This window comes from Malus domestica, chromosome 04 (genome assembly GCF_042453785.1).
Source record: "Malus domestica chromosome 04, GDT2T_hap1".
NCBI lineage: Eukaryota > Viridiplantae > Streptophyta > Magnoliopsida > Rosales > Rosaceae > Malus > Malus domestica.
The window spans coordinates 9,489,628-9,516,410 of NC_091664.1; the positions used below are offsets into that span (position 1 = coordinate 9,489,628).

At 38.2% G+C, this 26,783-nt stretch overlaps 1 protein-coding gene and 1 pseudogene across 1 annotated transcript; both read right to left on the reverse strand.

The window, feature by feature from the left end:
• Nucleotides 1-675: 675 nt before the first annotated feature.
• Nucleotides 676-2,988, reverse strand: LOC103444789 (subtilisin-like protease 3). Its single transcript, XM_017334893.3, has one exon. The coding sequence runs from the start codon at nucleotides 2,986-2,988 to the stop codon at nucleotides 676-678; it is 2,313 nt and encodes a 770-aa protein (XP_017190382.2).
• A 10,547-nt stretch (nucleotides 2,989-13,535) lies between these two features.
• On the reverse strand, nucleotides 13,536-18,793 carry LOC108174631 (subtilisin-like protease 3; annotated as a pseudogene).
• Nucleotides 18,794-26,783: the final 7,990 nt, after the last annotated feature.

Here is a 26,783-nt window from a genome sequence, read left to right on the forward strand (position 1 = left end):
AGACTTAATGAACACTTAAATAAACACACATTATATGTTTGCTCTCCATATTGTTATTATTTTCCAATACTTCATAATATATATGTCATTCTATTTTCTAGTTTATGATGAAATTATATATATTTTAAGTATAAACAAACATTTATTTATACGAAATACAATAGATTTACTTAAATCCGTCTAGTTCGCCTAGGCGCTATGCCCCAACCCACTGTCCGACTAGTGCCTAGCGTCTTTTAGAACTTTTTTCATGGCTACTTGGTTTTCTTTATTTATATGTTAAGACTAACTTATAGAGTCACTTAGTATTACGATTTAGTGATATTCATCTCACTAGACATTTTCTTGTTGGAATGAACATTACTATTATGTTTCATCGCACACATTAGAGACTTCTAACATAATTATCCATGTAGTTTGTTATTTTAATGGCTTGTTTGTGCTAAAATTTTATTTATTAGAATAGTGAATGCAATATTGTTAAGTTTGTTAGGTAGACGATTTTAGATTCAGAATATAACCACCTTTTATTTTTTTTTCAACTTTCAAGTTGACAATGACAATGCTAAAAAATCAAAATGTTCAAGGATTTGAATTGCATGACTGGAATTGCTCTTATTTTGGGCTCTGTTTGCTTCTGTTATTGTCTGCAAGCTTGTGATAACTGTTGCTTGTTCATTTTCCATTCGAGCCGGTGTCAAAGATGACTGATATTGGACTACTAACAGAATGCTTATCAGAAACCCATCTCAAATATCCCTGAGCAAACGGAACTCCATCCTTTCCAGCGCCGTCTTCTGCGAGAAACTCCACATAGAACGTAATCTCCTGGTTAACGTCTGTGAATGTGAGCACCTCAGGATTCACACTCATTCCCATTTGACGTGGTACATTAAGATCCAACTTGTAAGTTGAGTTAGCCAAGCCAACATTCTTCACTGTCCTTGTATAGTACTGAGACTTAGACTCATCAGATGACCCAACTATAATAGAAAATGAGGGATAGTTTAGCTGTGCTTCTGGTATGTTTTCTACTTCAGAGCAGTTTACTGTTTGTTGGGTGATGACTTGTATCTGTTCGTTTGTGTAGTTCAATCCACACAAGTAAGGAATGTAATCCGCTGGCTTTGTGTCGTAGATGAGCCCAGGGTCATTTGCTTTGTAAGGGTTAACATGGCCTGCACCAGTGGCAAAGATGTCTGCCGGCTTAAGTGTTTCATCAACAATGGGCTTTCCTCCAAGGTTATTTACTCCCGCGGTTGTCATAATTGCAGACTTAATGGCAGCCGGTGACCAGTCAGGGTGGGAACTCTTGAGCAAGGCTGCAATGCCGCTTAGGTGTGGGCATGACATTGAGGTACCTGAAATCATGTTAAATGTCGCGTTAGAATCCGTGGCATTGTCCACTGAAACGGGCCACGCCGCTAGGATGCTAACACCGGGACCAACGATGTCGGGCTTCAAAATTCCAGGGCTTTCCATATTCGGTCCCCTTGATGAAAAAGAAGTGATTTTGGGAGCAAGTTTATCTCCGATGATAGTTCCTTTGAACAAGATTGTGGCTGCAGGACTGGAGGTGGAGTTTAAGTAGGCTTTGATTCTCACACCTGCAGCATAACCCACATGCGTTGCGGGAAGCACATGAGGGTCAGCTAAGGTGCTATCACCATCAGTCACTGCATTCACGAGAATCATGGCAGCTCCACCAGCTCTTTTCACTTCTGCCCCTTTGTCGATTCTTCCTATTCCTCCACCTCTCTCACACACCACTATTGCCCCTTCAACATTTTCAAGTGATCCGGAAGAGCAGAATCTAGATGATTCCTTGCCATTTGCGCCTGCATACACCATAGGTAATAACTCTGAACCAAAATCTTTAGGCTGGAATAATGATTCACCGTCGTATTCTCCCCCATTTCCTAGCTTTGCTACTGCTCTTATGCTTCTGTCAATGGTGCTTGCTCCAACTGTGAGAATCCACGGAGCCTCGTTTGATAAACTACCATAGAAAGGACCAGAGTTTCCAGCTGAACAACTGACAAAGATTCCCTTTTGAATTGCTCCAAATGCACCAATTGCAATCCCATCAGCATAGAAAGGAAATGATGGACCTCCAAGTGAGAGGGAAAGCACGTCCACACCATCTTCGACAGCAGTATCCATTGCAGCTAAGATGTTACTTTCAGAACAGCCCTCCTCCCCGCAGACCTTGTACATTGCCACATGTGCGTAAGGTGCCATGCCCGATGCTGTGCCATAGGCCTGACCAAAGACGCTGACACCTTTGACAAAATTTCCTCCAGCTGTGCTGGACGTGTGTGTGCCATGACCTTCATCGTCAACTGGAGGAGCTCCTGTACTTTTCCCGCCTTGGAAATTTCTTGCCCCAATAAGCTTGTTATTGCACACTGTTCCATTAAAGTCACACTTGCCTTTCCATTTTGCTGGAGGAGGGGGCATTCCTTCATCGCTAAATGATGGATGATCAGGTGTTATCCCAGTATCAAGAACTCCGATTATTACACCTTTACCGTAGTTTGCTCCTTTCCATACTCCCAGTCCTTGGTTCAATCCCAAGAAGTTAGGACTGTGAGTAGTGTGCAGAGGTAGAATTCGCTCTGGATGAGCGGACACAAACCCCTCTTTCTTTTCCATGGCCTTTACTTCCTCCGGAGTGAGCTTTGCTGCAAACCCGGTGGCCACATTGCGGTATACATGAACCATCCGTGGATTCACCATCTTGTTTGAGCTTGATATAGTTGTCGGCAAAAATGTGTGATACCAACTCTCCAAATCTTGATGAGATTTTGAAAAAAGGAACTTCTGCACTGGTTGGTTTACCCACACAATATAAGTTTGCATGTTTATATCTTCGTCATCTGTCTCAGGTAGTGATTCTAGCGCTGCATCTTCATGAGCACCTCCTACAGATAAGTATAACGCGAAACTCAAGCCAAGAAGGAAAGCCACAAACCTTTTGCTTTCCATCTTTCGATTGAGAAGAACCCGAAAGTGGAAGTGATTTGTGTTAGTCTGCTATTAGAGAACCTATATATAGATATATAGTAGCTACACAAAAGAGATGGAGATGAAACGCGGGGTTTGAAGGGACATTCGCCGGCATTTCTTGTACCGATCTGACAATGACCCTCGAGGTTAAGGTATGCTTGTTGCGACTTGATTGACTAAGGGGATGCCAAATGAGGCTGAGCATAAGAGTCTAAAAATGCAGGATTTTGGAATTAAAATACAGAACTTGGTAATACTCGCTAATCGTTTCAGTTATACCAATGTAGCGAAGGATCTTATGTAAATTAAATAATACCAATACCAATATTTGTTTGTTTGGATTTTGGAGGTGCTATGTTGGTCTGGTGTCAACTTAGTTGGTTTATTGTTCTTCTTAATACCTGGATTTTGGATTGATTAGTAGTTAACATTCTTTCTTGGTTACGACTCTCTTATCTGGCTCTATCTTCGTGCTTGTAATTTCAAGATGGAATAAAATAAAAAATAAACAAGCTGTCCCCATAAGTTAGTCGGGAAATTTTTGGGATTTAGGCGCTTTTAGCTATTTAGCCCGATTGTACACAATGGACTTTTCTGTGTGACCGTAGATGTTACGACTCGTTATTCACCTTTTTGCTTTTTTAGTGAAATATCATATTTTTTTAACTCCTCAACTTGCGTTCATTTTTTTATTTTTTTGTGCATTACAAGTATTTCTAACATTTTCATCACTTCTTTTTGCTTTCATTGGAAAATTTTGAGATTTTGTTGTATTTTGATGAAAGGAAGGAAGGATTTGGACTTGGAGAGGAAGAGAAGTATCACTAGATTAAGACGTAGTTGTAAACCTCACTCGTCCAAGGCATGATCACCCCTAAGTATAAATGGCCATAAGGATCCCTCAATGCAGATTAACCAAGTGCGATCCATATATAGTATGGTCCCCCAATGCGGATTAACCAAGCATGACCACTAGTGACCCCCCAATGCGGATTAACCAAGCAGGATTATAGTCCCCTACTAGCCCTCAATTTACAAAACATTTCAATATGCAATTCGAATCACCTTTTTCACAAATATTACCAATCCATGAATCAAATCACATTTAATAAAAATAGATTGATGGCCAATTATAAAAGAATCACATTTTAACAGAAAACACATTTATAAAACCATGTCATATCCACAAAGGATATTAATATAAAGAATCGGGTAATCACCATATCACATATATTAAAGTCACTCATCGAGAGAAGTCCACAAAGCTTCACTGAGTCTCTAGTAATACTAATTTTAGTAATTCAAATGGTTCAAGACTTGTTGACCAAACGTCAACGGTGGGGTCCACACCCTAGCAATTTAATCCGGAAGATCCACACATCATAATCTAGATCTGTAACTTCCTAAGGTCCACATTACGCTCAAAGAACAACATACCAAAATCTCATCGCGATTCAACGGTCGGATCTTCACCAATTGCTAGAATTAGGTGGCGGTTAACAATTAATTTTACTAAGTTAGAAATCTAATTCTGGAAGATCCGTCCATCTGATTCCCGATCTTTAAATTCCAGTTATCCTCAAATATTACGTACTATAACATATTAAATTTTGATGACGATCCAATGGTCAGATAGTTAAATCATAAAATGATCAAGTAAATTACTTCACCATACTAGGTTCAGACTATCTAACTATATCAAACGGTCATCAATTTTGGAACTAGAACATTGAATTCAACTTAAAAAGACAATGTTGGTCCATTGGCCCTGTGCCGCCACACGCGCCGCTGCACGTGGCTACGGGCCGACCTGGTTCATCGGAAAAAACCAACTATTTCCAAAATTTACCAAAATTTACAGAAATGAAGATCTCAATGAGTATAACAAGTTTTATACCAGTGGAAAAGTCCAATTTGGTTGGGAAAGGCCCCAACTTCCCTCGAACCCGCTGGAACCCTAGAAAAGGGTGTGCTTCGATTCAAGCTCCATACTTGCTCTGATGCCTCCACCATTGCTTGGGCTTTGTTCGTGGGAATGGGAGGAGTCTATTGGTGTGGTAATCTAGGGTGAGGTTTCCAGAGTGGCGGATTGCTGCAGTGGTGTCCCCGGAACCCACGATTTTGTTCTTTGTCATATGGGGCCAAAACCCCATCGATCTTGGGTGAAAAATGGAGAATGAAGGTTGGTGAAGAGTTCTCAGGTGGTGGCTTGGTTAAACTCGTAGGAAAATCGCAGGAATTTGACCGGGAACCCAACGGGTTCCATTGTTTCACCGGGTTGGGTTACCAGAAATGGGTAAGGGATCCATGATCCCGTACATCTCCACTCTCTCATTTCCCTCCCTATTCTCCTTCCTGATTAGTCACCCTCATTCCTGATTAGTCACCCTCATTCCTCTATCCTTTTTCCATTCGTCAAGCCCCTAATTTCCTCCGTCTTGACACTCTCCTTCTTCTTTTTCCCTCACTGCCATCAGGCAGCTTCTATCTTCTTTTTTTTTTTTTTTTTTTAAATTTTAAAGAAACTTCTAAAACGTTCGTAACCTTCCTTTCTCGTCCCGATTCACATACAACATTCGCCTAAACACTCGTGGGGTCAAGCCCAACTAAGGAACATTAAAAATGACCCTCGAAGGTCTGCGGATTTAATAACTATTTTAAAATATTCAAATTTTGTAATTAAGTAATTAAAATCTAAAATTAATTTAACTTCACGAAAATACTATAAATTTAAACATTAAAACAAAGATAGAAAGCACCTAGAAACGCTCCACAATCCAAGCTCCTTGAATGGCATGCACGGCTCCAAGTTGTCTTCCTTCTTCTCCTTGCAAACTCACGGCACACAAGGTATGTTTGGGTGAATGTTGTAGTGAAAATATGGTAGAGGATGGTGACTAAATGGTGCAGCAAAGGATGGTATTTATAGGCTGAAATTCGCAGCCCCTATGTAGCAAAGGAAAAGGATTTAAAGGCCTAATTTGTATAGGATAATAACACACAATCCTTGAAGGAAAAGGCTAAGGCTTTTAGAAACCAAGGGGGAAAGGAATAATCAGTTTTCTAGAAGTCCTAGAAAGGTTTAGGGCGCCAGATTTTTAGGAGAGGAGATAAGGCCTTCTAGAAAGCTTGTTTTGTGGCTGATTTCCTAGAAAAACAAGGGATAAGGTGCAACACCTTTGTAGGAGTGGATAAGGCTTCTAGAAATCAGGTTTTAAGTCTCCAAATAGGAAAAGAAATCCCTTTTGTAGCTGAAATATAGGTAGATTAGGATTAGGATAAGATAAGATAGGATAAGGTTATGGATAATGTTTTGGATAAGGTTTCTTCACTTGAGCTGATTTCTTATCTTCCTTGACTTGGATTTATTTCTTCACTCATTTCAGCACATTCCTAGCCTCTTGAACTTCAAATTCGTCCATCCATCTTGCTCCATTCATAAGCTATCCATTTGGTGCCCAAAACTGCCTCAAAATGCTCCAAAATGCACTTTCTTGCCAACTTTGTCATATGAACCTACAAACCCACGAAAATAGCTTAAAACACTATAATAAACATAAACAAACTATGAAAATGCAAGAAAACAAGCTAACTAAGTCGCATAAATATGCTCCTATTATAGATTACAATAGTGAAATCCAGGAACGGGATTTCACAATTATTGTATGTTACATGCTGTATTCAGAACAAGGTTATAAAAAAAGCTAGGCGCTAGTCGGGTGGTGAGCAGGGGCCTAGCGCCTAGCGCCTAGGTGGCTAGGTGGGGCCTATGTAGATTTATGTAAATTTATTATATATCTTGTAAATAAGTGCCTATTTACACTTTGAGAAAAAACTATACTTGTATGGATAATAAAAGAATGATAAAATGCAAAAATAGAAGTAGAAAAATACACAAAGTACATCCATCCAACTAGTTCAATATTTATAAAACAGTAAGCATATAATCATAATGAGGAGTATTCTTGGATGATAGATTAAATTCTTCTTGTTCATGATCCTTGCATTGGATTGGACATGTACTAAATTATTTAACCCTGTTGTATTTAGTTTATTTCTTTTCATTGTATGTATCCCCTAAAAAAATGCTCCAATTCATTTCACAATTGGATGAACTTGTAGTCAATCCATTGTTTACAAATTAGGTACATCATTTCCATAAGTATACCACCATGAAACTAAAAAAGAAAAAAAAAAGCACACAATTAATAAAAAAAAAAAAACAAAACCAAACCGCCTAGGACTGCCTAGCTCTAGACCGATTTTTTGAAATGATTTGCCTTAAATCACGGCGGGCCTTCACTGCCAAGGCTGATTTTTAGAACACTAATTCACAATGTGAAAGGTTTTATGTAAATTACATGTACTCCATTATGATTTTACATCTGACATGCATATTTTTCGATTTCTGATGAATTAACAGCTTTTAGTAACGGTAACTTTTTTAAGGGAATTGCTATTAGCACTCTAAAAATCTTATTTTGCACTCCAAACTTTCTATAACCAGAAAGAAAAATCTACTTTTGGGGAGTGTAGGATGAGATTTTTGGAGTGCTAATAACTATTCCCTTTTTTAATGTTTCGATTATGACAGTGGTAGACCCTAATAGAAGAATGTGACCTAAAATCATCAGCTAGCTACTTAGAGTTAACTTGAGGAGCAAGGCTCCGAATAGCCTTGAGTTTATTATGTTCATTATTATCAAATCATAAATTTACATGTAGATTTTCATAAGTTATCTACGTAAAATTCAAATTTCACCTAGAGCCAATGACCACAGATATTGGACTTGTTACATTATAACTTGCAGAAAACCATCTCAAATATCCTTGTGTCTGGATATTATTATCGTTGTCAAGTGCAGTAAATTCCACCTAGTACATAATCGTCTGGTTAACCTCCGTGAATGTCAGCACCTGAGGGAGTCACGTTCATGATCGTATTACTTGGTACTAAAAGATCCGAGTTGTAAGCTGAATTACCCAGGCCAACATTCCTCAGCCTTTGTGTAAAGCACAGACTTGGTGATGCAATACACGACATTAAACATAGTTTTTATATTAAATTTGATTGTTTGCGGCTTTTCATATTTCAAATCTATATTTTATTAGGTTTCTAGTAACTATAATCGTTAGTAATAAGTATTTATCCTACCAATGTTTGTAATCTCTCTATTTAAAGGACTCCGTATGTATGTTTAGGAAGACTTGAATGAATTAAAATATATTTTGCATTGTGAAGTGAGTGATTTCTCCTTCCCCAATCAAGCATTTGGCTCGGTCGTGTGAGCGAATCCACGATTAGCGACGTGAGCTAGCTCCGTTGCCCTTGGTTGAGCGAATCCCAGGTTATCTATTCCCCTCTCCTTGATACCTTGGTTCTGTCCTGCATCAAGTGGCATCAAAGCAGGTTTTCCGCTGCAGTTGAAGACCATGGCTGTGATTTACAATCTGTTTGAAGAGCACACTGTCGAAGAAACTAGTTTCGTCGATTGGAATTTACCACCAATTTACGATGAGTACATTGATGAAGACGAAGTCAATAGTTGTTTTGTGAATGAAGTTGATGAGGATGAGGTAAGCAAGTTATACTCCTCAAGTTTGTATAATTTCTTAGAAGATGATATTGTTATTCACGTGATCAATGAGATTCTTGAATGCAGTTTCTTGAATGTTGAGCACCAAGTAAAGATTGTGGATGTGAAGGAAACTTTACGGTTTATGAGCGAGGTGGTAAATTCAGACTTAATTAATGCACAACTTCTACAATGATAAAAAAATGATGAATAATTCGGTTGTGTTTCTTCTATGGTGCCGATTTGAGAGCAGTTCACTGTTTCTTGGGGCATGGTGGTTATCTATTTTTTGGTGTAATTCAAGCCACACAAGTATGAATGCAGTCCTCTGGTTGTAGATCGTGGTTGAGCCCCAGACCATTTGCTTTCGAAGTGTTGACATGTCCTGCACCAATTGCAAAGATATTCCCAGTTTTGTTCCATTAATCAACAACGGGCCTGTCTGCAAGATTTAGAACATTCGCAGTTGTCATGATGGCGGATTTGATGACCAATCAGGGTGTAACTTCTTGAGCAAGGCTGCGATTCCACCTAGGTGAAGAGTTAAAGTTGAGGTACCCGAAATTATGTTAAATGTTGGCTTAGGAGAAGGAAGTGTGGAGTTGTCTACTGATTCGAGCCATGCTGCCAGGATGTCAACACCAGGTCCAATGATGTTAGGTTACAGAATTCCGTGGCTTGTAGTGTTTGGCCCTCTTGATGAAAAGGATGCGATCTCGGGATGAAGTGCGTCTCTGTTGCCATTGGACAAGATTGTGGCTGTAGGTTGTGAGTTTATGTTTAATATTATGTCGGTTGTTCTTGTTCCAACTGTGAGAATCCGTGAGAGCTCATTTGACAGAGAACCGGGTTCAAAACCAGAGTTTCCAGCTGCAGAGCTGACAAAAACTCCCTTTTGAGTTGCTCCAAATGCAGCTTGCAATCACATCCTCATACAAAGGAATTGTGGGACAGCCAACTGAGAGGGATAGCACGTCCACTCCATCCTCAACCACAACATCCATTGCAGCCAAAACATAACCTTCAGCACACTCAAACTCAGAGACTTTGTACATTGCCAAGTGAGCATGATGAGCCATGCCAGTAGCTGTGCCATTGGCCTCTCCAAACATGCTGGCACCTTACCCGAAATTTCCTGCAGTTGTGCTAGATGTGTCGCTCCCATCGCCATCTTGGTCAATTGGAGGTTTTGGATTAGGTATGCCTTTGCCTGTGCCAATGAAATTTCTTGCACCAAAATTATGTTAGGGTGTGATCTCTTGAGCAACACTGCAATGCTACTCAGGTGAGGACTTAACATTGAGGTACCCGAAATTATGTTAAATGACACCTTAGGATTAGGAAGTGCGACATTGTCCACTGATTTAGCCAAGCAGCTAGGATTTTAATGCTTAACGTCGGGTCCAATGATGTTGGGTTTCAAAATTGAAGGGCTTGTGCGGCTTGGTCGTCTTGATAAAAAGAAGGCGACCCTAGGAGCAAGAGCATCTCCAAGTACAGTGTCATATGAGTTGAGCTTCTCATCTTGTTATTTTAGTATTGTTTTAGCAGTACTTGCTCCAACTATGAGGAACGATAAGGCCTCATTACTAGACTTTCCAATTCCATGGCTAACGAGAATTCCTCTTTTCGTTGCTACAAATGCACTAATTGCAATATATCATCGTAAAACGGAAGTGTGGGACCTCCAATTGAGGCCAGCTAAGATGTCACCGGACCTACAATGCAAAATGAGCACAAGGTGCCTTGCCATTTGACTTTCCAAACATGCTAAGCCCCTTGCACAAAATTTCCAGCAGATGTGTTAGATGTTGCAGCATAAACATGTTGCTAATGAAGATCAAAGGAAGTGAATTGCATCACATTGCAGTTCAAAATGAATTGAAGTGTTCTTAGTTTAAGTTTGAACTTATAAGTTGAATGTAATTGATAACTAGGATTAAAACATCCAAACGATGGAGAGCGTGCCATCTATCCAAATCTGTTAAGTTTTTAAGTAGTCCCATGTGGAGCACGTGAGCACTCTTACACGAGTGAGGTGTTCTGTTCATTTCCTTCACACCTTATGTATCTGTGTGTGATCGAATGCCTCTGTAATCGAATCCAAGAGGAATAGAAAGAGAGCAATGTACTCTCCAAGTTTTACAGCACCGCTGTTCATCTTAGTGTGCTTCATTTTTTTTTCCTTCCAAAAAACTCATTTTTCTGAGTGAGGTCTATGCTAGATGCAATATGTGCATTTCTAAACCAGAAGGTTTTGAAGAAAAAAAGAATCAGACATGGGAGCTTGTTGATAGGTCTATTGAGAAACAATGATCGGTGTAAAATGGGTTTTCAAAACCAAATTGAACTTGGATGGTACAATTCAGAAGCATAAAGTCAGATTGGTTGCCAAAAGGCTATTCATAGAAGCCTGGTATTGGCTTCAACGAAACCTTTGCCCCAGTTGCAAGGCTTGACACAATCAGAACCCTGATTGTTCTTGATGCACAGAGAAATTGGAAGCTATGTGAGTTGGATGTGAGTCTGCATTTTTGAATGGTGTTCTACAAGAAGAGGCTTATGTTAATCATCCAGATAGTTTGGTAAAGTCTGGAACTGAAGACAAGGTGTATAGATTGAAGAAGGCTCTCTATGGGCTAAAACAAGTACCCAAAGGTTGGTATGATGAGATAAATACTCATCTACTAAGCTGTGGTTTTCAAAGGAGTCCTAGTGAAGCCACATTATATATCAAACTGAGAAATGAGGAATCACTGATTGTATCCATCTATGTGTATGACATTGTGTATATTGGAAGCTATGCAATGTAGATTGAAGAATTCAAACAGGATATGATGAAGAAATATGAAATGACTGATCTTGGATTGCTCTATCATTTCCTTGGAATGGGAATTGTCTAAGGTGAACTAGTATATTCATAAACCAAAAGAAGTATGCTCTTGCTCTTAGGGATAAATTTGACTTGAAGGATGATTTTAAACCAGTGAGTATACCTCTTCTTGTGAATGAGAAAGCGAAGAAGAAAGATGGAAGTGAAACTGCAGATGAAGCTCTTTATAGGAAAATGGTTAGTAGCTTGTTGTACTTGACAACTACTAGACCTGATATATTCTCAAGATTCATGCACAACCCTACCAAAAAATACTTTGGGACGGCTAAAAGAGTACTAAGGTACATTAAGGGAATCTTGAATTATGGAATTGAATATGTCAAAGGTAAGAAGGCAATGATTGTTGGCTAATGTGATAGTGATCGAAGAAGTGGTGAGAATGATTTGAAAAGCACATTAGGATATGCATTTTCCTTTGGAAGTGGCATTTTCTCTTAGACTTCAGTAAAGCAACACAACGTAGCACTCTCCACTGTAGAAGTTGAGTATGTAAGTGCATCTGAAGCCACAACTCAAGCAATTTGGCTTATGTTTGTCTTGGAAGATTTTGGTGAGTTGCAAACTAAGGCAACGTCATTGTATTATGACAACAGCTTTGCCATTGCCATGACAATGAACCATGTTGCCATGACAAGGAACCATGTGTTTCACTAGAGGTCCAAGCATATCAACCGAAGGTATCATTTCATTAGGGAAGCTTTGCAGAACAATGTGATTGACTTGGTGTACTGCAAATCTGAAGAACAACTTGCAAACATATTCACCAAAGCTTTACCTAAAGAAAGGTTCAATTATCTTAGAGGAATGCTTGGAGTCAAATCAGCAACAACCTTAGAAGGGAGTGTTGTAGCATAAGGATGTTGCTGATGAAGATCAAAGGAGGTGAATTGAATTCACAGTGCAGTTCAAAATGAATTGAAGTGTTCTTAGTTTAGGTTTGAAGCTTATAAGCTGAATGTAATTAATGACTAGGATTAAAACATTTAAACGATGGAGATGTGCCATCTGGCCAAGTTGGTTAAGTTGGTTAAGTTTGTTAAGTATACCCGTGTGAAGCACGTGAGCACTCGTACACGAGTGAGGCGTGTGGCTCCCCAACATTTATATTTTGTCCTATTCATTTCCTTCACAACTCATGTATGTGTGTGTGACCAAATGCCTCTGTAATCGAATCCAGGTAACGTTATCTCGGGATGAAGCGTCAAAAACCCTTCTTTGTTTTGCATTGCTTTCACTTCCTCCAGTGTCAGTTTTGCTGCAAATCAAGTGACCACACTGCGTTATGCATGAGCTATCCTCTTCTGGCTTGCGTTTGTAGTAGCTAAGGCAAAACTGACTGATACCAACTGTCTAAATCTTATTCTACAGAAAATTTCGAAAAGACTGGCTTTTCGAAAAAAAACAAAGTAAGTTTGGAGGTTATTTTGCTCCTATTGTGGAACTGTTAGGATCCTCTATGCTTCTTTACTCAATGTACAAGGAACTGTAACTTTCTATTAAGCAATACAACTTTTACAATGACTTCTTTTATGTAAAAGACTTACTATTTATAGTAGCAGATAACAACTTAGCTACTAAGACCTTCTTATTAGTTACAATCAGTAACTAAGCAATATTACAACTGCCACATTGTGATGATGCCAAGTGGCATCATCTCAGAAAATACTAGTGATGAAAAAAGCATGATCAAAATAAAACCTTTTTAGAAATATATGACATGCAACGTTGCGCCATTTTTCTTCTCCGTCTTTTAATTTGGTCAAAGCAAAAACTTGGATGAATCAGGGCTTGTTTATATAAATTAAGAGTGGGTTTCTAAATGCTTCTGTGAGTTTTTATACGCCAGATGGGGATCAATGCAGTTTCAAGTTCTGGTGGTCAAGTTGGACCTGGATAAATTGCAGAAGAAAGTTAATTGCGTTACATGTTCGTATCATGCATCATTATTCTTTGTAGAAAATCGTAGGTACATTACCTACGAGTCTACGACATAGGTCATAGCCCGAATGAAATAGTGAGCCTTAACAGATGGGCTTCTACAACTATAAGACCAAATTTTAATCTTCCGGAGTGTCAAAGATGACAGCTATAGGGGTAGTAACATTATGCTTATCAGAAAACCATCTCAAGTATCCCTGACCATAAGGTACACCATCTTTACCAGCACCGTCTTGTGCGATAAAGTCGACACGGTATGTAATCTCCTGGTTAACCTTTGTGAATGTAAGAACCTGCGGATTCACACTCATCCCCATTTGGTGTGGTACGAAAAGATCCAAGTTTACGTTGAAGTAGCCGGGCCAACGTTCTTCACAGCCCTTGTATAGTACTGGGACTGAGTCTGATTGGGACCTGCTTTAATAGAAAATGAAGGGTAATTGAGCTGTGCTTCTGGCATTACTCCAACTTCCGAGCATTTAACAGTTTGTTGGGTGATGATCTTAATCGCTGTTTCATTGTAATTCAAACCGCACAAGTAAGGAAAGTAATCCTCTGGTTTTATGTCGAAGATGAGCCCTGGGTCATTTGCCTTTGCAGGGTTAACATGGCCAGCACTGTTGTGCGGAAGCGTCAAATATGAAACCAATAAGCTAATACGGTAAAATATGACAAGACAAATAATCCAAAGAACACAATAATTTATACTGGTTCGGCGTAAGCCTACGTCCAGTTCCGAGACGGCGAGGAAATTCCACTAATATCAAAAGGAGATTACAAATAGAGTTCAACACTCAAACCCAAATCTCACATACACCCAATAGCTCTCACTCTCACAAAGAACAAATGGAGAAGATGGAAACATATACCAAATTCCTTCTCTCCCAATAGCCACAAAATGTAGTACAATTATCTTTGGTTCAGTGATCACTAACAAAGGGAAGAATAGAAAACAGCAACCTTTCTATTTTTCTCTCTAATCTGCCATTTTTTCTTTTCTCGGCTTCTCCTCAAACATATAGCAGCTGCTGCCTTGAAAATACCAAAAGAAAAGCTCTTGACTTTTCTTCCCTGAGCCAACATCCTAACAAATTACATCATTGCTGCCTTTTCTCTTTTTTGCTTGCTTTCGGCTGCACTTCTTTTCTGCTACCTTTCTGCTGCTTTTCTGCAGCTTGTCTTCTGACCAAAAGGCATGAATTGCCTTATATAAGGCTGGTGCCTTTTTAATTAATACCCTAGCTGTCATGTGGCTTTCACATGGGTAACAAAAGGCCAAACCTATTTGGGCTTGAGACAAAAAAAAAACTAAAGGCCCAAGAAGTATTGAGCCACAAAATCCAACAATCTCCACCTTGGCGAAATTCCCGAAAGCAACTCAGAGTTGACTCAACAATCATCATAAGCACCCAAAATACGAACTACAGACAACGGAAGCTAAATCAAATTCACCAAACTTTCCGGTACTCATAACAATTTCCACCTCGACTCAAACTGTACCAAAGCCAAAGAAAGTGAACATTTCTCTACCGTCTTCTCCAAATTTGCAAACCATAAGTGCCTTGATCAAAACAAAAGTGATTCAAACGAAGAACTGAAATTCTTCAATATCACCAACAAAAGATCAAGCACACCATACCAAAATTGGACACACAACGAACTCCACCTGCTCACAAACACCATGGTTTTAAACTGCACCAATAGACTCATTCACATAGCATGGCACATTCTCCAAATCAAAACTGATTACAAATTTGGCAACAAGGTCTCACATACCACATACAAAAAATATGCCCTTCACTCAAGTTTACCATCATCACATGAGCACCAACAGGACAACCAAAATTTCAAATTCAAATAATCAGCAGGAGATCCAAAACCATACCTCAACTGGAGTCTTCAAGAAAACTAATTGCAGATGATGGAGACCAACAGACCAAATAGCAGTGGCAAACAAATCCAACCAAATGTCCATAGACCAAAGTTAGAAAGCATATGACTTGCCTTCTACAAGAGGGTTCCACACAAATGTTCTGCAGTGCATGTGGTGTCTCCAAAATAGTGTGGTGTCTCACTAACCAAACTTGCAGAACTTAACAAATTGGCCCTCACTAAATTCAACTTTACCAAAAAAGCAAAACCATACCAATATCCAAAACAATAAAAACACCGATGAAGAGCAACTGACATAACACAAACATACATAGAGGCTACTAAGCAACTTTCTCAAATCATAACAAAGAGTCCTTACAAACTCTTAAATCTCCATATGTAGCAGAGAGATTTAAGAGTACCCACAACACCAGATTCCTTTTTTTTTTTTTTTTTTTTTTTTTTAATTTCAAATCTGGTGTAGCCAACTGTCATCATAGAACAAAGTCGAAGTCGTCATCGACGACATTCGCACTCGCACCAGCATTATCTTTCAGTTTTGGGCAATCAACTTTCCAATGCCCTTCCTTGCGACAATAGTTGCATGTGTTGTTTCTGGTCTTAGACTTCGATCTCAAATTTCCTTTATTACTCCCTGAACCATATTCCCTATCTCTGCCTCTTGCTATCAAAGCCTCAGAATGAGAATCATTCAAATTTCCAAATACTTTGTTCTTTAACTCTCTTGAATTCAAAGCAGCTTTTACATTCTCCATACAAATAGAATCTCTCCCATATAACAAAGTTTCAACAAAATTCGCATACGAAGGAGGTAAAGAACACAACAAAATCAAAGATTGATCCTCATCATTAATTTTATTATCCATACTTTTCAAATCCATAATAACCTTATTAAACTCATCAAGATGGTTTTGAATAGGTGTACCTTCAGTCATACGGAGAGTGTACAAACGTTGCTTCAAATACAAACGATTGGTGAGGGATTTGGTCATGTATATACTCTCCAACTTAAGCCACAAACCAGCTGCAGTAGTTTCATTTTCCATCTCACGAAGAACTTCATCAGATAGTGATAACATAATTGCACTATGTGCTCGATTCAAAGCGTCTTCTTTTTCTTCAGCAGACCAATCTTGTGGCAAGGCTTCCACACCCTGTAGCGCCTTAAGCAACCCTTGTTGAACTAGCACAGCTCGCATCTTAACCCTCCACAGGCTAAAATCATTCCTCCCATTGAATTTTTCAATATCATATTTCACCGACATATTCGAAGGTTTCATAGACATATTAGTACAAAGCCCCAAGTCGAAACCCGGAGCTCTGATACCACTTGTTGTGCGGAAGCGTCAAATATGAAACCAATAAGCTAATACGGTAAAATATGACAAGACAAATAATCCAAAGAACACAATAATTTATACTGGTTCGGCGTAAGCCTACGTCCAGTTCCGAGACGGCGAGGAAATTCCACTAATATCAAAAGGAGATTACAAATAGAGTTCAACACTCAAACCCAAATCTCACATACACCCAATAGCTCTCACTCTCACAAAGAACAAATGGAGAAGATGGAAACATATACCAAATTCCTTCTCTCCCAATAGCCACAAAATGTAGTACAATTATCTTTGGTTCAGTGATCACTAACAAAGGGAAGAATAGAAAACAGCAACCTTTCTATTTTTCTCTCTAATCTGCCATTTTTTCTTTTCTCGGCTTCTCCTCAAACATATAGCAGCTGCTGCCTTGAAAATACCAAAAGAAAAGCTCTTGACTTTTCTTCCCTGAGCCAACATCCTAACAAATTACATCATTGCTGCCTTTTCTCTTTTTTGCTTGCTTTCGGCTGCACTTCTTTTCTGCTACCTTTCTGCTGCTTTTCTGCAGCTTGTCTTCTGACCAAAAGGCATGAATTGCCTTATATAAGGCTGGTGCCTTTTTAATTAATACCCTAGCTGTCATGTGGCTTTCACATGGGTAACAAAAGGCCAAACCTATTTGGGCTTGAGACAAAAAAAAAACTAAAGGCCCAAGAAGTATTGAGCCACAAAATCCAACAAGCACCAATTGCAAAGACGTCCACGGGGAAAAGCCCTTGGTCAATGATGGGCTTGCCTGCGAGGTTTAGTACATCAGCGGTTGTCATGATGGCAGATTTAATAGCAGCTGGAGACCAGTCAGGGTGTGATTTCTTGATCAAAGCTGCAATGCCGCTTAGGTGAGGAGTTGCCATTGAGGTACCTGAAATTATGTTAAATGTTGCCTTAGGATTAGGAGGTGTGGCATTGTCCACTGATTCAGGCCATGCTGCTAGGATGTCAACACCGGGTCCAGTGATGTCAGGTTTCAAAATTCCAGGGCTTGATCTGCTTGGTCCTCGTGAAGAAAAGTGAGCGACCTTGGGAGCAAGTGCATCTCTGATTATACTGCCATAGGTGTTGAGCTTCTCATCTTCCGATTTAAGTATTCTATCAGTGGTACTTGCTCCAACTGTGAGAATCCATGGGGCCTCATTTGATAAAGATTTATGGTGATTTCCTGCTCCGTTATTTCCAGCCGCACAGCTGAAAAATATTCCTTTTTTAATTGCTGCAAATGCACCGATTGCAATCACATCATTGTAGAAAGGAAGTGAGGGGCCTCCAAGTGAAAGGGAAAGCACGTCCAAGCCATCTTCAACAGCAGCATCAAGACCAGCTAAAATGTCGCCGTACGTACAACCACGCCCATAACAGACTTTGTACATTGCCAAGTAAGCATAAGGTGCCATGCCTACAGCCGTACCATTGGCCTCTCCAATACGCTGGCACCTTCCACAAAATTTCCAGCAGCGGTGCTAGAAGTGTGGGTGCCATGGCCAACAAGATCAAATGGATTTCCTGTAATATTCCCTTCTTCTGCACCTACGAAATTTTGTGCACCAATGAGCTTGTTGTTGCACACTGTTCCATTGAAGTCGCACTTGCCCTTCCATTTAGCTGGAGGAGGGGGTACTCCTTCATCACTGAATGAAGGATGATCGGGTCCAATGCCTGTATCCTAGAGTCCTATTATCACACCTTCACCGTAATTTGCTTGTGGAAAGTCCGCATCCTTGGTTTAACCCCAAGAAGTCAGGACTATGAGTAGTTAGCAAAGGAACCGTTTTCTCGAGATGAGCCGACAAAAACCCTTCTTTGTTTTCCATTGCTTTCACTTCCTCTGGTGTCAGTTTAGCTGCAAATCCAGTGACCACACTGCAGTAGGCATGAACGATCCTCTGCTGGTTTAAGTTTGCCGTAGTTTCAGGCAAAAATGACTGATACCAACTATCTAAATCTGATTCTTCAGAAAATTTCGAGGAGGCCGGCTTTTCGAGAAAAACAATGTAAGTTTGAAGGCTATTTTTTTCCTCTTGTGCAACTGCCTTTGATAAGTAAAACATGATCAAAGTAAAACCAAGAAGATATATGACATGCGTTGGTGCACCTTTTTTGTTCTCCATCTTTTAATTTGGTTGAAAGAAGAACTTTGGAAGTAAAAAAGATGTGTTAGTCTACCATTTAAATACGTATTTATATTAGATAATTGTGATTAGTAGAGATAAAAATGTGCAGGACTTAGTAAAGCTCGCAGGTGGTGGCGATAGAGCTTATGCGACCGTTCTTGCATAGTGCGTTGCTAACTGGTTTATCATTCTTGTTAAAACCTCGAACAAAGATGGTTGCAAAAATTCATTCTTGAGAAGTGTTGAGGATAAAAAAATGTATACGTACCAAAACGAAAAAAAGAAAGAAAATGGTCCCTCCATTGAAGGAGAGAGGAGTGTAAGAGCAACCATATAAGCTCTATAATAAACTAGCCAAGAACATAAGATTTAACCAACTAAATCACAATCATCACTCCAAATATATTCTGTATACGCAAATACTGAAGTAATATCTGCAACACATACCTGCAAACTGTTTGCCGAAGTCTTTCCTGTGTGTTCTATCATAATAGTCCTTCATAGTTTGTTGTATGATCTTCCTATCCCACACATGGTGAAGATTGGATTTGTGTCTGTACCAACGCAAGGCTATTGAGTTTCCTCTCTCATCTGATAGAACCCGACATGCATTGGCTGGTGAATATCTCCCACAACAACACACATGTTCTTCACGGCATTGATCACAAGAAAGAATAGTGCTAGACACCATATCATAACTATGTTCAACAAATTAGGATTAAGAGCCATTAGAGAAATTTACACACAACCTTCTCCTCTTTGTAAAACTCAATGCTCTCGAAGTTATAGGTAATTGGAACAATAAGAACGTATTTTTGTGAGAGCAGGGGCTTGTGGTTTTATACTACAAGACCTGGATGACCCTATAACAATCCCACAAGAAATACAAGACTGCATTCCTTATATCAATATGAGTCCTATAAACGAGCAAACACAAGAGTCCTCAATATACCAATATGATTGGATTAACTCTTGTCAACATGATTTAGACTTCTTCATAATATCAATTAGGGAGTTTTAATGAAAAGGGCTTGAACTAAGTTTATTTTAATAAAAAACCACCCTATACTATTATTTAACCAAAAGGGCTTCATATTTAATCATAAGGACAAAACTAATTTATATTAGACCCACAAACATTTAACACACACGGGCTGAACTAAAAACCCAAAACGAAATGATTTTTTTTTCCACCTTTGCCCCTAACAGCGATGCTATTCTGTCAGCCAAATCTGTTAGAAATAAACTTTCCCTTATTTACAAGTATGCCATTATGTCAGCCAGTTCTTTCTTTCTTTCTTTCTTATTTCTTGTGGCTGTTCGTTCCCCCTTCAGGTTTTGTATTTTTTTTCTTCTTGTCGTCCGCCTTCCTCCTGAAAGGGAGGTAAAACTCATCGTGGGTGATGGAGAGTGGCCACATCCTCAAACCATTTTGCACGTTTAAAGAAAATGGGAGCAATTGCTTCCCCTTTATTATATATATTTTAATATTATTTTATTAATTGATCACTTATTTGTAATTAGGTGGTTTAGATTCTTTTGTTGATCAATTTTCACCCTTAATTTTGCTTACCACATAGAACCCACTTTCCTAGAATGCAGGAGCCACTTCCATTGAAAATTATCCCAGTTTCATTTTTAGTTTTTGAGACTTTGTAGATTTGCCAGTGGGGTCTCAACTCTTGACGGATAAAACAATGGTCTTGTAGATTTGCCTGTAAAGCTTCGGTATTTTCACCGCCTCGGGTGTTTTCAACACCACCACCTTCTCCTTATTATCTGCCTTTACCGGAAGTGTTGCTTGTGGCTTTGTTCTGTCCCAGCAACAACAACAAATCAACAAAAAATGCATTGATATCATACTAACAGTTTGATACTTTACATCTTCAAATAAAAAAAAGAAAAAAAGATCAAATAGCTACAATATTTCCCCAAGTAAACAAAATTATCAATTATAAACATTGAACACTAACTATTTCTCGAATTGGATAGGGGTACCGTTACTATATCTTAAATAGAACACTACTACTATTATATCTTAAACTGAACACTAGCTCTATCACTATTTTTTAAACTAAGCACTGGTACTATCACTATTCTTAAATTGAACACTAACTATTTCGTAAACTGAGCACTGGTATTATCACTATTTCTTAAACTGAATACTCACTATTTTGTATACTGAACACGCGTATTATCATTATTTCTTAAACTTAACACTAATATTATTACTATTTCTTAAACTGAATACTGATTATTTTTTAAGCTAAACACTAACTATTTTTAGAATTAAACACATGTACTGTCACTATTTCTTAAACTAAATACTGATTATTTCTAGAACTAAAAAATTACTATTTATTAAATTGAAAACTTGCTCTATCATTATTTCTTAAACTAAATTCTAACCATTTTTCAAATTGAACAAGAGTACCATCACTATTTCTTAAATTGAGCTATCACTAATTTTTAAACTAAACACTGACTATTTCTTAAACGGAACACTAGTACTATCACTGTTTCGTAAACTAAACACTGACTATTTCTTAAACGGAACACTAGTACTATCACTGTTTCGTAAACTAAACATTGACTATTTATCAAACGAACACTAGTACTATCACTGTTTCGTAAACTAAATACTGACTATTTCTTAAACAGAACACTAGTACTATCACTGTTTCGTAAACTAAACATTGACTATTTATCAAACAAACAAGTACTATCACTGTTTCGTAAACTAAACATTGACTATTTATCAAATGAACACTAGTACTATCACTGTTTCGTAAATTAAACACTGACTTTTTATCAAACGAACATTAGTACTATCACTATTTCGTAAACTAAACACTGACTATTTCTTAAATAGAACACTAGTACTATCACTGTTTCGTAAACTAAACATTGACTATTTATCAAACGAACACTAGTACTATCACTGCTTCGTAAACTAAACACTGACTATTTATCAAACGAACACTAGTACTATCACTATTTCGTAAACTAAACACTGACTATTTCTTAAACAGAACACTAGTACTATCACTGTTTCGTAAACTCAACACTGACTATTTATCAAACGAACACTAGTACTATCACTGTTTCGTAAACTAAACACTTAATCATATCATCTTCTTAAAATCTCACTTGAAAAAGATATGAGTAAAATATTGCAAAAGGCCAGAAATAGTCAACATAATCAAAACTAGAAGACCCCAAATATGCAGAAAATAAATAGAGAAAAAAACTTTTTAACAAGAATGATTATAATGATTATAATGTCAAAACAAAATAAATGTGGGAGAGAGAGCAGTACAAACATAATTCCTATAATTAAGTATAGTTCAATTTGGTTCTTCTAATAATCTGGAGAAGCATCTCCCAATCTCATTGACATTGCACAGCCCACAAAAACAAAACAGTAGAAAGCATTGCCTGCCGGCAGTGGCAGCAGCCTCTAACCCACTAGCGGTGCTAAAAAACTGACGTTTAGTGCACGGAATCCACCAATGGTGACGGACCCAACCTAAATTTTTAAGAACCAATAATTATAACAAAAAAATATATGAAAAAATTAAGTTAACTACCATAAACAAAGAAAAAAACAGAATAATAATTCTGGAATTTGTCCAATATTTAGCAGCATATTTTCAAGATTTCAAGCAATATATTTCGCACCCAAATGCTAATAACCAATTAATAATCCAATTTATCTTTTGCGGGCAAAGATATGGAAGGAAAAAAGAAAATTGTATTGTAATTTGTTTCTGGGAAATACAAATCCACATTTTTTCACAAATTCGAAACCAATGTTAGAGGTACCTCTTGGAGTCCATCTTTAAGCCATCTCTGATGATTGTCAGCACTCGCTCGAACCTCTATTTATCAATGGAAGACTGGTCGGGAGCATCGCGAACTTCTCGAACACTTCTTGGTCTTGGCTTCCTCATGGATCACAAGGGTGGCGTCATCTCCATCGTCGATGATCATATCAGAATTATAAATTGAGAAAATAGCAGAGAGAAAATGACATGAGATATGTAGAAACTTGTAGAAACCGTACAAAAGCATTTTTTATTTCGTCTGAAGTGAAACGGATTAAATAAACAGGAGAAGGTGTTGTCAGGGTATAATTGAAAACTCATTCTTTGGATCAGTTGTATTAGGCTGATTTAATGTTGGGTTTGTCCTAACCATTAAATAAAATTAGTAGGTGGTTTTTGGTTAAGATTTAAAGTTGTGAAACCCTTTTCATTAATTTTTCTTATCAATTATCCCAAGACTTGTAAGAAAGGAAAACTAATGAAAATGGCTTGAAAACTTTGAGTTTTAATGATAAGGACAAAATAAAGGGTAAAGTGAATAGTACCAGATTGACCTTTTAGTGTAAAAATGTGGTTTTTCGTTAAAATAAAACAGTACCAGGTGCTTTTCGTTAAAGTTCCCTTGTAAGAATCATACTCATACTCTTACAAGGAGATGATAGTGGCAATAAAGATTAGGTGGAGATTAAAAAAAACAAAACTGAAATGGGAGTTGGCTCTTCCCATCTCTGAAAACTACAACAGATCGGAGGTGGTTCCAATTCCACTACCAGACCCACTTTCTTGCATCCAAACTGTCAAGAGAAAGTCTATAAAAGACTTGTCTCTGTCAAGAAAAAAAAGGAGGAGAAGGCGCAGAAAACACAGCAAGGGGGAGACGGCAAAGAGCTGTTAGAGGGCAGGGAGAGTAACAGAGGAGAGAACACAAGGGGCTGCTCAGATTCAAGAAGGTTTGCAGAGTAAAAGTGAGAAGAAACAAACTGTTTCTCACAGTCACCAAGGCGAAGCACTTCAAGCAAGCAAACAAATTGTAGGAGGTTGACTCCTCGAAACGGAAGGTACAGAATTTTCTTTGTTCCTTGTAGTGCAGTAGACCAACGCTCGCTGCTCCCAACTCCCGCTCCACGTTGGAAATACCAACTCAGGCGGTCAAACAAGGCACTCTGCAACCAAGCATCATCGCTGTCAAACTCTCCGACAAAGTTCAAGGCCAAAATCTCCACTGCCCCCTTTAACCGTTCTCCAGTAATCAAAGCCGCTGAGCAAGAAGAAAATCAGCAGCGAACAACGACAAAAGAAGCCCGTCTCCGCTGTCCTTACTTGCACTTGCAGCAGCTCCTCTTCGTGCTCTCCTCTCCCAAGTCGCAGCACCACTGTCACAGCGATTCCGAACCCGAGAATAAAGCCATTGGCCTTTGGAAATCTGCCACGCCTCCGTCTTCTCCATCTTTGCGATTTCAAAACAGAGTATAAAGCCGTAGGCCTCTGGAGATCCGCGACCTGCACCCGCAACCGCTGCTAATCTGCACTGCCCTTATTATGCCATCTCAGCACCGCTTAATAGGATTTTTACTACTCATGTGAACAAGCTTAAATCTCCTATTTTACTTGCAAGAATCATAAGGTTATTGTAGTATAAACGGATCTCGCAATGTCGTCTACACAGGGACTATTAAATAATTCGAAACTAATCAGATTCTATTTAATTATTGTAAAGTAGAAGTTTAGGTGATTGATTTTATAACCTAATTAAAATAAAAACGAAATTAATGAATTAAAATAAACAATCTGCAATATTAGAACAGAGAGAAAAGAAAACAGTTGTGGGAGAATCAAATTAAGAAAGCACTAGGGTTCCACCATCACCTATCAATCCTATGAACTTTTACTAATTACTCATGATCTACACATGCCACTTTGAAGGTTATATTTTCCTAATTCATATTCTACTTGGAACCTCCAACATAGAACGTATATCTAATATGCAACCCGTCCGGACGTTCGGATCAAATATGAACATGAAAGACTCATTATGCTTTATGAAAACCCTTTGAAAGACCATGCAACCCTTAAGACGTGGTGTTCATCCTAAGCGAAATTACAATTATTAATCACAAGAAGCCAGCGTCAATTTCAGGGAACCTTCCGACCAAAATTGCATCAAATTACTTTTCTAAAGATCCTAATGGTGATCAGATATTAAAACAATTAGATAGTTTTTATCCTGGTGATTAACAATTCAAAGTATGCATGAAATCAATCATAAGCAATTAAATAAAAATCATATAATCATGCTAAGGCTCAAGGCTTCGCCCTAGCAAAAGAAATTAGTTACGCATATTCATAATTGAAATCATAAAAAATATTATTAAGAAAAGAATTGAAAACACCTTTAAGTAGAAAATCTCCAAACCCCTAGCAATTCTCTTTGTCTCCAAAATTTCATAAAATAAAGCGTAATCCAAAATATGGTAGACGGCCAAGCAATATATCTGCTAAGCCCCCTCACAAACCCTAAAAACAGGTCCTTTATTCCCACTAGGAAACTAATAATAATAAATAAAAAAAGAAACATAACCCTAATTTAAATGGTAAAATTCGTCTAAAAGCTGAACAGCCACGTTTTGGACCCATAAGCTGCTCCAAAACTGGCCCAATATAGCTGGATTTAATGTTTGGAATATTTTGAACACTTCTCCAGAAGGCCACGAACCCATCTGAGGTCATCTTGGGCTCCAAAAACGCAATTTAAGCCCAAAAACGTCATTTTCCAGCACTGCGCACTGCTTCTTTATTCCATCGCCAGAAAATAACCGTTTGGTGAAAAAATCCCAAATTTTGATACGATCAAGCTAAGTGACTCACGAACGTCCTCCAACTAGAATTACTCCAAAATTCATCCATTTGGTTCTGTTTTGCTCCAGAGGAAGTCGAAAGTCCTATATTGAAAATACAATTCTAAGCATCAAAATTCTTCCAGAATATTAACCAAAATATACTAAAAATAGGGTAAAATATATAATATAAAATCTACTCATCACCGCTCTCGTCACAATGAGAGCAGGCAAAAAATGCAACACCAATCGCTGCGAGCCATTCCCCTCCCACCGACAGTGGCGAGAATAAGACATCCGAAGGCAAGAAAGCCGAGAATTTGAGGAAAGATAAAGTCCCCTGGTCCAAAATCGTCTCTGCCACCGTGTCGGTCAAAAAGTAGGGAATTGAAATGGCATTCATCCTATTGACGCAAATACAAGCTGCAGCAGAAGTGGCTCTAAAGTTGCACTTTGAAACAGATTGCAGAAGCTCAAAAGCTCTCTGTGAAGTTCCTGCAGCCATACCCGACAGCCGTGCAGTACTATTCGAGACTTGGAAAATTCAAGTCTTCAAAGATGAGAAGAAAAAAAAAAGCTTGCTGACAAATTGGAGATAAGCTCGGGACAAATGGGTTTAAAATCCCATGTTAAATGGGATTGACAGTTCAAAAGAAGAATATAAAAAAAAAAGGGGGCTCTTTTGAACAGAACCTGTGTGGGATAAATCTAGGCATGATAATTCCTAACATGACTCGATAATCTGACAGGACACGACACGACACGATACGAAGTTAACAGGTGTTTGGGTTGACACGATAATGAATTGGGTCGTTATCGGGTAACCCGATAAACATCTGTTAAGATAACGGGTTGGTTCGGGTATATATGTGGGTAACACAATAAGTAAAATATTAATTTTATAATTTTATAACCCTAAAAAAATACTATAATAATTATCTCTACTAATTAATGAAACCCTCTTTGTCAACCAAAAGAGGGTGAAAAAATAACTTAGTCTTCTATCACACAAAAAAAAATGATGGACAATAATGTAATTTCATAGGTCCAAATTTTATTGTTTGTTATTGAAACCTCACCTATATGTGATATTAAAATATCTCCAACATTAAAAAAAAAAAAAAAAACAAAGCCTCCCACTCCCCCACGTTCTCTCTCTCTCCCTCTCTCTTCTCATTTTCTAAAAAAATGTGTTCATACACACCAAGTGTGTAGGTAAATGCTAGTATATATTAATTTAACAAAAACTATAATAATTATTATATATATATTAAATTAAATATTAAAAATTGGTGACCATTGGATCGGCTTAAATATACATACCAT

Coding starts and splice junctions, on each gene's coding strand:
- LOC103444789 (XM_017334893.3), bottom strand. CDS start 2,988: ATGGAAAGCAAAAGGTTTGTGGCTTTCCTTCTTGGCTTGAGTTTCGCG.